We start from the raw sequence: 10,799 nt of genomic DNA, 5'->3' as shown, positions 1-10,799 counted from the left end.
GGAGGCCAGCACTGGCTCTGGTTTTCCCAGTGACTCTTTAAGTTTCTTTTACTTGGAAATCCCCCCTGTGGATTCCTGCTGGGGCTTGTTTCCATTTGTTTGAGCAGGCGATGCGTTCCTCTAACTGAAAAGTTAAAATGGGTTAAGAGGGTGTGAATGAGAGACTCCCTCCCCACCCCTTCTTTACTTGCTGTGAATATTTGCAGGGACTCTGTAGGCAAAGCAGAAGGTGTGCCTGTATAGTCTTAGCTTCTTTCCTACCAGCCGGATCGCTGCTTTCTTCTTTTCTAAATCGGCACATGGAGAGCTTCCTCGTTCTTTTTTTCTACAGCGGCACAGCTGTCCTTTGGGTTAGTTTAACTGGTGTGCTCTGACTTTATTCCCTTGACCTTGCCATCGGCTTTGCTGAGGAGTCCCCGCGTTTGAATCAGTGTTTGTTCTTTCCTCCTCTATTTTTAGAGTTCTTCCCGGTCACCGACGTCCTAGCGCCTGACTGCGTTGGACCACACGCCTGGTAAGGAGGGCTGACTGAAGGCTCCCTCTCTCGCTCTTGGCCTTCTCATCTGATGCACATGAAGGGCGCCAACCCTGCCTCGATGGCCCCTGGGGCAGCGGCTCACACCTGTTCATCCTGGTGATTAAAAACAGACGCAGAGGCCCTGCCGCTTGAATCTCTTGTCGCTGGTAATTTTCATCTTCCTGGGAACAGGTGTGCGAGGCGGAACCCCAGTTATAAATGCGTATAGTTTCACCATAAACACCTGTTGACGGAGCTGTGTGTTGGCTGAACAGGTATGAGATTAGGTATATTCTTCCTCTTTTTATTTTTTTTAATCTATGCTTTAACGTGACTCTGTGCTTGTTGTCTGGTTGCTAACTTACAAACACGCTGGAACTGCCACATCTTGGGGGGGGGTGGGGATTAAGGAGGAGCAGACCCCCCTGCACAGGTCTCCTCTGCAGCTTTCCTTGGACGCCGGAGCACTTGGTTCAACTGAAGTTTGTTACGGTTTAACAACCATCCCTCTTGGGGTGACCCGGGGGTGGTGATGCTCTATTTTAACCAAAGTGTTGATGTTTCCCCACCTGCTTATTTTGAACAAGTGTCTCCTCCCTGAGTCTGGTGGTCTGCCCCTGGAGTGGTCAGCTCTGCTGCCGACATGCCCACCCAGCTGGAGATGGCCATGAGCACCATGATCAGAGTGTTCCACCGCTACTCCTGCAGGGAAGGGGACAGGTTCAAGCTCAACAAGGGGGAACTGAAGCTGCTCCTGCAGCGCGAGCTCACGGAATTCCTCTCGGTGAGTCACGGCTTTCCTGCCCCACTCCGTCGAGGTGGTTGGGGGACCCAGCCAGGGACAGCTCTGTGTACGTGGTCTCCTGTGATTCTGCCACAAACACAGTATAATTTGTTCTGAGATTCAAAATTCAGGGGAAGGCAGCACTAGAGACCTTTGCTTCTGTGAATGCAGGCATGTGCTCTCCTCCATGTTGCCTGTGGTGAGGATGCCCAAGTGTAGACGTTATATTTGAGGCTTCCATCAATTACTCAACGTCCTGGTGCTGCAACCAAAGACATAGCTAGTTATGCCGGGAGTTATAACTAGTTATACTAGTTATACCTGAAGCTTTGCTCAGCTGGCAGTAAATTAATAAATATTATGTTTGGGGACAGAAATGAAGACTGGGATGCTTTATGCTGTGGTGGCAAATTTTTTAGTAAATGACAAATACTTAGCTTTGTCAGCCAAGCCCAAGCTGATTGGGATCGACGGATGGGGGTGTCTAGCCAGTGACCAGTTGGGTGGCAAGCAGATTCATAAAGATTCACCAAAATAGCTAGGAGCTCAGTAAATCTACTCGTGAAAGCTCACAGTGGAGTGTGAGGCCTGCTCTGAGGAAAACCCTCGTTCTGGTGGGGATGAAGCTGCCTTGAGTTGATTTTAGCCCAGTGTTCTGCCCTTGTGTGTGTTTACTCTGTCCAGACCCTGTAGTTAGACGACAGTGACTGTAAGGACCCCACTCTTTTCTCCCCACCCTCCATGGGAAAAACTTAAAGTCAAACGCTTTAACATAGTAATTCTTCGTGGTACTTTTTTACTGATTTTAGGAATCCCCAGGACCTTTTTTTCCCCCTCAAATTTGGGTTGGCAGCTATGTTATAGAACATTTAGAATAAAAGCTTCAGTAGGGCAAACTTGGCACATTGATTTATTCAAGTGAAATTTACTCTTGTTTGTGATCAATTAAATTTAAGTTTCCAACCAGCGAATGGTTGGCAGCCAGGGAGAAGGCAGTGGGGAGTTCCCCTGAGGAGACGAACGGCTTTTGGAAACCTCTCATCAACCCGTCCTCACAGGGGAGGTGGGCTGCCCAGCCCTGCCCTTCCTCAGCCCCCATCTCCCCATGGGCTCCTTGCTGTCCTTCCTAAGGATAAAAAGCCGTTGTCCGTACGAGAGCTGCCCTTCCCTAGTGGCTCTTTGGCGTGTCAGATGTTGTGCTCACTAAGGCTGCCGGATGAAACCTTGAGTGTCGCATGCAGCATTGGGGACGTGCGTAACTAGAAAACTATTCCTTGCCCATCTGAAATTCAGATGGGCCTCCTGTGTTTTCATTTGCTAACTCTAGCAACCTGGTGCCCAGGACTTTTAAAAGTGTGTTGAAATATCCCCCCAAATTTGCGGGGAGATACTATTCTCTCCATTTTACAAATAAGGAAATTAAAAAGCATTACGTGATTTGCTCAAATGCCATTGTTGGTAAGTGCCAGAGCCCCCACTATCCCTTTTTGGCTTCAAAGCTGCCTCCTTTCCATGTCCCCCACCTGCCTCCCCGTGTCCCGGCCCTCGACCTGTGATGGCGGCCCTCGACCTGTGATGGCGTGTGAATACACTCTGAGCCGCTGTCTGCTCTGCTTGTTCTGTAGGTCTGAGCCAGGATTCTGTGGCCCTGGAGCAGAGGGCTGGACTCACTTAGAATTTGTGCCCGGTTCAAACTGACCTGCAAACAGGCTCTTGGAAATTGTCCTTAGATACTAAAAATGCAAATCAATACTTTAATGTAAATAAAAGGAAGATGCAGTTTCAGTTGTCATTGTGAGCTTCAAAGCCTGGGAGTTAGAAATTTTTTTTTTTTCGTTTTAGTGCCAAAAGGATCCCCAGTTGGTTGATAAGATAATGCAGGACCTGGATGCCAATAAGGACAATGAAGTGGATTTTAATGAATTCGTGGTCATGGTGGCAGCTCTGACAGTTGCTTGTAATGATTACTTTGTGGAACAATTGAAGAAGAAAGGAAAAAAAGATAAGTAGTAAGCTAAGCTGAAGGTGGAACTGTATCCCAAGTTAGTTACTTGTTCATTCCTATCCTCCAGACCTGTGGTTACAGTAATGCCCTTTACAGAGATAATATACATATATTTAATTGCCAATACTGTTAAATGATGTACACTTTAATATATTGACTTTAAATAAATATTCCAAATCTTACATGCCCTACTTGGAATTTTCCTATATTATTAAAGATGTTCTATGCACTTTTTGTCTGTCAGAGCATCACAAAAATAAAAAATTTAGCTACTTTCAAATGAGACTAGAACTCAGCAAATTCCTCAGACAGACATTCCTCATTCTTGAATTCTGTTTGAACTTCTTATTAAAGAAATTGACTGGCCCTCCCCCTCCCCCTCCTTGTGATTCTGCTTCAAGTGGAAGAAGCTGTGAGGCTCTGTAAAGCAGAAAGGCTGATGAATAGAAGAAAGTGCTGGCTTTTTCCAGTGAGTGAGGTCAGGGAAGGGTAGATTCGGGGCTCGGTGCTCAAGCCAAGAGAGCTGAAGACAGCAGCTCTTGGGGGCTGGTGTGTAAATACCGTCCCTGGCCCCTTGGGTCACGTAATTCTGAGACAAGTGTTTATACCGTTTCCCAGGGCTTCCCCTGGGGTTAAGCTTCAGTGACCCCTGGGGAGGCTGGCTTAATCTGGCACCTTCTCTGGGCTACCTTCCCTTTCTTGCCTCACTCTGGTTCCCCACCTTGTGTCCTGCACCTTTCAAATCAACAACTTGCATGCACATCCTCGTCTCAGGGTCTGCTTCAGGGATAACCCAAACCAGGACAGATCCTTAGGAGAACTTTAGAAGGGAATGATATGACTATATTTATACTTCTAAATCCTTACCCCGGCTACCGTGTGAAGAAAGGACTACAGAAGAGGGCACCGTGGAAGACGGAGAGGAGTTAGGAGGCCGTGGCTGTGGTCTGCGTGAAAGGTGGTGGCGTCTCAAGCCAGGATTTGAGCAACGGCAATGACGAGAAGCAGGTGAATTGTTAGTCTGTTGGAGGTGGGACTTGCGGGTGGATTGTTAAGGAGAGGTAGGAAGAGAGAGCGGTCCAGGATGGTAGAGCAGTCACTGCTGTTGCCTATCCAATGTCTGTCCTATCTTTCTTCCATACATCAGAGCCCTGATTTGTGCAGGGTGGAATGTGGCCAGCTAAAATCCTCTATTTCTCAGCCTCTCTTGCAGCTGAGGTGGGGTTTGTAACACACTTCTGGACAATGAGAGAGAAAGCAGAAGTCTACTGGGAATTTCTGGGCATGGTTTGCTATTTCCATATAGGCTCTAAGCCTTCTACCTTGTTAATCCCTTCCTTTTCTTTCCACTGGGATGTGGATGTGAGGCTGGAGGCTGGGCTGCTGTCTTGCAACCTTGAGATCAGTGAAGAAAAAAGATAGAAGCAGCCCAGGACATTGTTGTCGTTGAGGAGCCACTGCCCAGCCCTGGTCTGCCTGCCTCTGGTCCTCCTTAGGTGAAAAAAAATAACTGCTCTCTGGTTAAGTTAGATTCTGTTACATGCAGCCAAACACAGTCTCTAATGTTTAGATTTTTGGTCATGCAAATGATATTTTACTAAATGGGAAAGACTGGGAGAGGAAGAGCTTTAGTGTGGGGTCATCAAGGGGAAATCTCTCCCTCTGTTTGAGGTGCCTATTGGACAAACAAGTGGAGCCATCACATGGGCAGTTGGGTATATGATCTAGCCTAGAGTTGAGGGTCAAGAAGGGACTGGAGACACGGATCTGGGCATCATTAACATCTTGATGGTTGTAAGCCACAGGAGCAGAGGAGATCACTTAGGATGAGAATGTAGATGGAGAAGAAGGAAGGTGCAAGAGTTATCAGGAAAAAGAGGAGGCAGCAAATGATACAGCCAAGGCACGGCCAGGGAGAGGAGGAGAGTGGGAGAGTAGAGAGCTGCAGAAGCCTCGAGAAGAAAGCTTTTGACGAAAGAAAGAGGCTGAAAGCACTGAGAGGAGCTGTAGGATGAGAAGGACTGACCATTGGATTTGCCGGGGTAGAGATGACCAGCGACATCCATAACCCTGACAGGAGTGGCTGCTTACAAAAGTGCCTCTCCCCTGGTCTGGCAGATGGAAGGTACTCAATAAACGTTTGCCTAATGAACAGATGAAAGAACCTGCCAGTTGTTGATTTTCTAGGGCTAAGACCGGTCATTTTTTTCCTTAAAAGAATATTGTTTTGTCTCCCTCAAGCCAGTTCTGAGCAGATAAAACAGAATTTAGATGCCAGAGCATTCAAGAGCAGAAATGTGGACCTTGGTGTTTGCTCACCCCTGTCTCTCAGAAGGTTGGAAACAAAAAATGAGAAAAAAATTGCAACACATATTTCAGGAGAGTTTAGGCTTTTTTCTTACCAGAAGTCACTTTACTCATGCAGAAGGTCTGAACATTTCCCAGGGGCCTTAAAACTTTTAATTTGGTCCAAAGTTTACGTATTCTAAATGGGTCACCAAAACATAAAATGTAAACCCCAAAATTTCCCCACATATTAATCTAGGAAGGACCTTCTCAACATAGAGAAATAAATGGAAAAACAATGTTCATTTCACGGCGTTTCTAAAAATCAATCAAAAGTGAGGAAAAGCAATTTGTGTGTCAAATTAGATTTCAAATGAGTAAGAATTACGTGAGGTACCGAAAGCTCTTTTCTAGTAAAGGAAAGGCTCTCCTTTCTGTGTGTTAGGTACATACAATCAGTTTGTAGGAGGCAAATTATTTCTTCTGCCCAGAGGCACTGGCATTTGCTATAGTTTAAATCAATTTTAAACGCTGTTCAAGAGTCATCTCTGAATTAGCACGTTCTGATGTTTAACATTTTCCCAGCGTGGTTACTGGGAGACGAGCCTTATGGGAGACGACAGCCTGCGTCTGCTCGGGGCCCTGGGTTTGAGATGTGACTGACGGTACAAACAGCTAGAAAGCATTAAACAAAATCTTAAGTTTTAATTTTAGAAACAGATATTTTTCTTTTCTCCGCAAGGATAGTGGGGTCAAGGAAGGTTTTCCAGGGGCAGAAGCCTGGAGTCAAGTCGCTGACAAGACAAAGAAACTGGGGAAGGTTATTAAAGGAAGAGAGGCCGGGGGCAGAGCCGTGCAGGTGGGAAGTAACAGCAACTGTTCTGGGGAATGAAGTGGTTTGGGCACCCCAGGGTGTGGGGTCGGGGAGAGCCCGAGGCAGGACTCAGAGTCAGAAAGGGCCTCCGGTGCTAATGGGAGACGTTTGAAATCCTGAACGTTATGGGAAATCATTGTGGGATTTTATGCATTTTTTTTTCTTTTAAAGTAGTTTTTCTTATGTTTTTAAAAATCCCTTTAAAATTTATAAATCTTTAAAGCAGTGATTTTGAACCCTAACTTCACATTGCATTCCCCTGAGATGATATTAAAAATATAGATGGATAAGCTCCACCCACACAAAGATCCTGACTCAACTGGTCTGGGGATGGGGCTCAGGCATCAGCAGTTTTTAAAGACCATCAGGTGATTCTGATTGCAAACAGAGTTGACACACTGCTTTGATGGTGATAATCAGATCAAGGTCTGGCTGAGCAGCGTCTAGGACAGCGGCTGCTCCAACTACAATGTGCATGTGAATCACCTGGGGGTCTGATTCTGCATCAGTAGGTCTGGATGGTGGCTTGAGATTCTGTTTCTAACCAACTCCCAGGTGATGCCCATGGTGCTCATAAAAATGGTCTAGATTATAGGATGAAGAGGAAAGGGTTTGAACAAAAGTATGGAGGTGGTGTTTTGGAAGCAGGCAGCTGTAGATCGGTTCCTGCTGGGGCATACCTCCTTTGGAAGAATATAAGACAACACAAGGCATTAGGCACAGAGAGGGCCCAGGAGAAGGGGAGAGAGATGGGAGAAACCAGGACAGACCTTCCTGGGACACTGGTGGGGGTAAGGAGGCGGGGTGGGAAAGGGTGCCACTAGACATCCTCAGGTCAAAGCTCTTGGGCAAGTTATTTAACTTCTTGAAGCATCGTTTCTCTGGCATGTCTCAACTGTGGTGGCTCACCTGCATCCTAATCAACTAGGGGTACTTACTGAAAATTGGGATTCCCAGGCCCCACCGCAGGTCAAATGAATCAGGATGGAGGAGGAGGGTGGGTGAGAATCTGTATCGATAGCAAGTACTCTAGGTGATTATTAAGGACCCTTAAGTTGCATGGTTAGAACTCTGATAAAGTAAGACAGCAAGTGCCTGGAACACAGTAAGTGGTAACCGTGGAGATGAAGATGTGGTAACGGTAATGGGACAAACATCTCTGGTCCAGCCTAGATCTGTAGCTTGTGGGTTTTATCCAACCCACTCTCTCAAGCTGGTTCCTACCAGAGATGTCTGCCAACTCTGCCACGGGAAAAGGCTGTTTCTCTTGACTTCTCCAGCTTTCTCAAAGAGTTTCTTTTCAAGAAATGGAACGCTATGCAGTCACTAAACATGTTTTCAAAGAACGCTTATTATAATGGAAAGTGTCTACTGTATAATATCAACTTTAGACAACAGGATATTTGATACGGGGCCGGCCCTGTGGCTGAGTGGTTAAGTTCTCGCGCTCTGCTTTGGCAGTGCAGGGTTTCGCCAGTTCAGATCCTGGGCGCGGACATGGCACCATTCATCAGGCCATGCTGAGGTGGCATCCCACATGCCACAACCAGAGGCACTCACAAGTGGAATCTACAGCTATGTACTGGAGGGCTTTGGGGAGAAGGATAAAAAAAAAAACATATTTGACAGGGTCCCAATTTGGTTTTAAAAAAGTGTTGCAGCATGTTTTTTTAAGATATTACCTTGTTTCTACTTGCAATTTTTCATTTTCTTTATCCCAACCAAGAAGAGAGTGGGGTTCCTTATCGAGGGGAGGTCTGTGATGGGCTGGGAAGCAAAAGTTGGCTGAAAACCACTTCCCTTTCTAGCTTTTGTTTCCAAGAGCCACAGCCATTGAGGCAATTATGTGAGGTGCCTCCAAGGAAAATGTCCGGAGAAAGCGAATGATCGCTGAGGAAGGGATTTCCTCTGAGACGGAAAAAGAGATTCCCCTGAGCTCTGGAGGAAGGAGAGGGGCTGGTGGAGTGCGGGCCCCGTGGCATTCCTGTAACCTCTCCCTAGGGTCCTCTTCTCGTATCTAAGCGTCCCTCAGCCTCCCCTCCTTCGCTGGACGTTGGTAATCAGCTAAGGGTGCACTCTGGGCTGCTACCGTCTCCTTTTACAAGTCTTGCATTGTGTTCTCCAGCTTTCCTTTGGAACGTAGCATCTCTTGTCTTGAGGGCTCAGCCAAAATTCTAACATCTGGGTACATATACCCTGAAAAAATGCTAGAGCCAACCCCCCAAGATGTTCCCCATGATTGGTGGCATTACAAGTAATTTCCTGTAAGGAAATTTCGTTGTTTTCTTTATAGTTTTATCTAATTTCTGATGTTTCAACAATGAACAATACTCTGAAAAGGTGTTGTGATTTATTTTTGTTAGAGAATTCCTGCTACTCTAGATTTGTTTGCTTTTAGCCCTCCCTCACCCACTCTAGCCAATTAAAACATCTTTCTCTGAGACCGCTTCCTCAGCCACGCTTGCTCTCACCACATCTCCCTCTGTGCGGTCTCACTTTTCTTTCTGACCTGAGCGCCTAGCAGAGCACCAACAAAGCAGAGGATGAACTGAACCGATCTTGAGGATGCCAAGGCCTTTCTTTGTTCACGTCATCACCACCATGAAGCTTTCCAGAGGACAGTTATAGCACTAGCCAAATCACAGCCACCTGCCCCTTCACTGAGAGAGAGCAGGTTGTCATGTGCTGGTCCCTGGAGATGCACAGGGATAAACGAGAAATGACCTTTTTAAGGGGGTTATTGCAAACCTCCCTATCAACAAGTCCCAAATGATAGAAAGTTGGTCATCAACTATCGTCTAGTACCATCGAAGAACAATCACAAGTTAAGGCCCAAGGACATTTTAAAACCCGCGATGTCCACCTAACTAGTTTCCACGTTAGAGGCTCTCTTCCCACGCAACAGTGGCACACACTTACTATCTTGGGGAGTGAATACATTTTGCAAATTATGTAGGTACATTCATGTTGGCCATAGAGGCATCTGACATTCCATTCATTAGATTATAATGAAGGCTTTTTTTTTTTTAAAGAAGATAATTTAAAAACAAACAACAAACATCCTGGGAGGTTTCTTTGGGAAAAAAAAAAAGGGGTTAGTTGCTTCCCACCCCACACTCCCTCCTGGCCCCTGGAGACGACTAATCGATCAGTATTTTGTTTTTATAGTTTTGCCTTTTCCAGCATGTCATGTAAATGGAATCATATAGTATATAGCTGTTGTGTCTGGCTTTTTTTCACTTAGCATAACACATTTGAGATTCATTCATGATTTTGTATGTCCCAGTAGTTTGTTCCCTTTTTGCTGAGTAAGCAGTCTTTCATTATTCCGAATAAACCACAATTTGTTTATTCATTCACCAAGTGAAGCACATTTAGGTTGTTTCCAGTTATGAGTGACTGAATGAGCCTGCTATAAACAGGTTTTTATATGGACATAAATTTTCGTTTCTCTTGTACCTAAGAGTAGGATTGCTGGGCATTATGGTATTATAGATTTTAAATTTAACCTTCCTAATGGATGTGAAATGATATTTCATTGTGGTTTTAAGTTGAGTTTCCCTGATGACTACTGATGTGGAACATTTTTTTATATGTTTACTTGCCCTCTATGTGTCTTCTTTGGTTAAGTATCTGTTCAAGTCTTTGGCCCATTAAAAAACGTTGGGTTGTTTATGTTTTTATTCTTGAGTTTTTAATATATTCTAGATGTAAAAGCTTTGTCAAATACGTGTTCTACAAATATTTTCTCCCTCTCCGTTTGCCTAACATGGTCTTCCACAGGGCGGAAATTTTTAATTTTAAAAAAGTCAAATTCATCATTTTTAAAAAATGGATCATGCTTTTGATATTGTATTAAAGAAGTCTTTACCTAACTCAGTGGTTTTCAAATAGGAGATGACCCCCGCCCAAACATTTGGCAATGTCTGAGCACAGGTTTGATTGTTACCGTGGAGGGTGGGGTGCTACTGGCATCTGGTGGGGCTCAGCATGCTGCGAAACACCCTACAGGGCCCAGAAGAGCCCTTCACGACGAAGAATCATCCAGTCCAAGATGTCAGTACTGCCAAGGCTGAGAAACCCGGGCTTAACCCAAAGTCACAAGGATTTCGTTCTTTTACTTCTTCTCTCTTACTTTTAAGAAATTTTATAAATTTAGATTCTACCTTTAGGTTTATGATTCATTTTATGTTAGTGTTTTTGTATGGTGGGAGGTATGGGTTGAAGTTATTTTTTATTTTTGGCATAAGTGTCTATTTCAATAAGGTTTGTTGAAAAGACTATCCTTTTTCCGCTGAATTGCCTTTGTGATGCACGTGGGTGTATTTCTGGG

The 10,799-nt window shown here is 45.2% G+C and overlaps 1 protein-coding gene across 2 annotated transcripts; it reads left to right on the top strand.

Annotated features, from left to right (window-relative positions):
• The first annotated feature begins 246 nt into the window (after positions 1 to 246).
• Positions 247 to 3,481, top strand: S100Z (S100 calcium binding protein Z). Of its 2 annotated transcripts, none has more exons than XM_046668546.1 (4): positions 247 to 350; positions 460 to 514; positions 1,105 to 1,301; positions 3,144 to 3,481. In XM_046668546.1, the coding sequence occupies exons 3-4, from the start codon at positions 1,161 to 1,163 to the stop codon at positions 3,309 to 3,311; spliced, it is 309 nt and encodes a 102-aa protein (XP_046524502.1). In that variant the 5' UTR covers positions 247 to 350; positions 460 to 514; positions 1,105 to 1,160; the 3' UTR covers positions 3,312 to 3,481. The 2 variants fall into 2 exon arrangements, with proteins under 2 accessions (XP_046524502.1, XP_046524501.1); XM_046668545.1 differs by lacking the exon at positions 247 to 350 and adding an exon at positions 710 to 792 and having other exon boundaries at positions 486 to 514.
• The last annotated feature ends 7,318 nt before the right edge of the window (positions 3,482 to 10,799 follow it).

The sequence above is a fragment of the Equus quagga genome, chromosome 7 (assembly GCF_021613505.1).
Source record: "Equus quagga isolate Etosha38 chromosome 7, UCLA_HA_Equagga_1.0, whole genome shotgun sequence".
NCBI classification, from domain to species: domain Eukaryota; kingdom Metazoa; phylum Chordata; class Mammalia; order Perissodactyla; family Equidae; genus Equus; species Equus quagga.
This window is presented reverse-complemented; position numbering and strand designations above follow the sequence as displayed.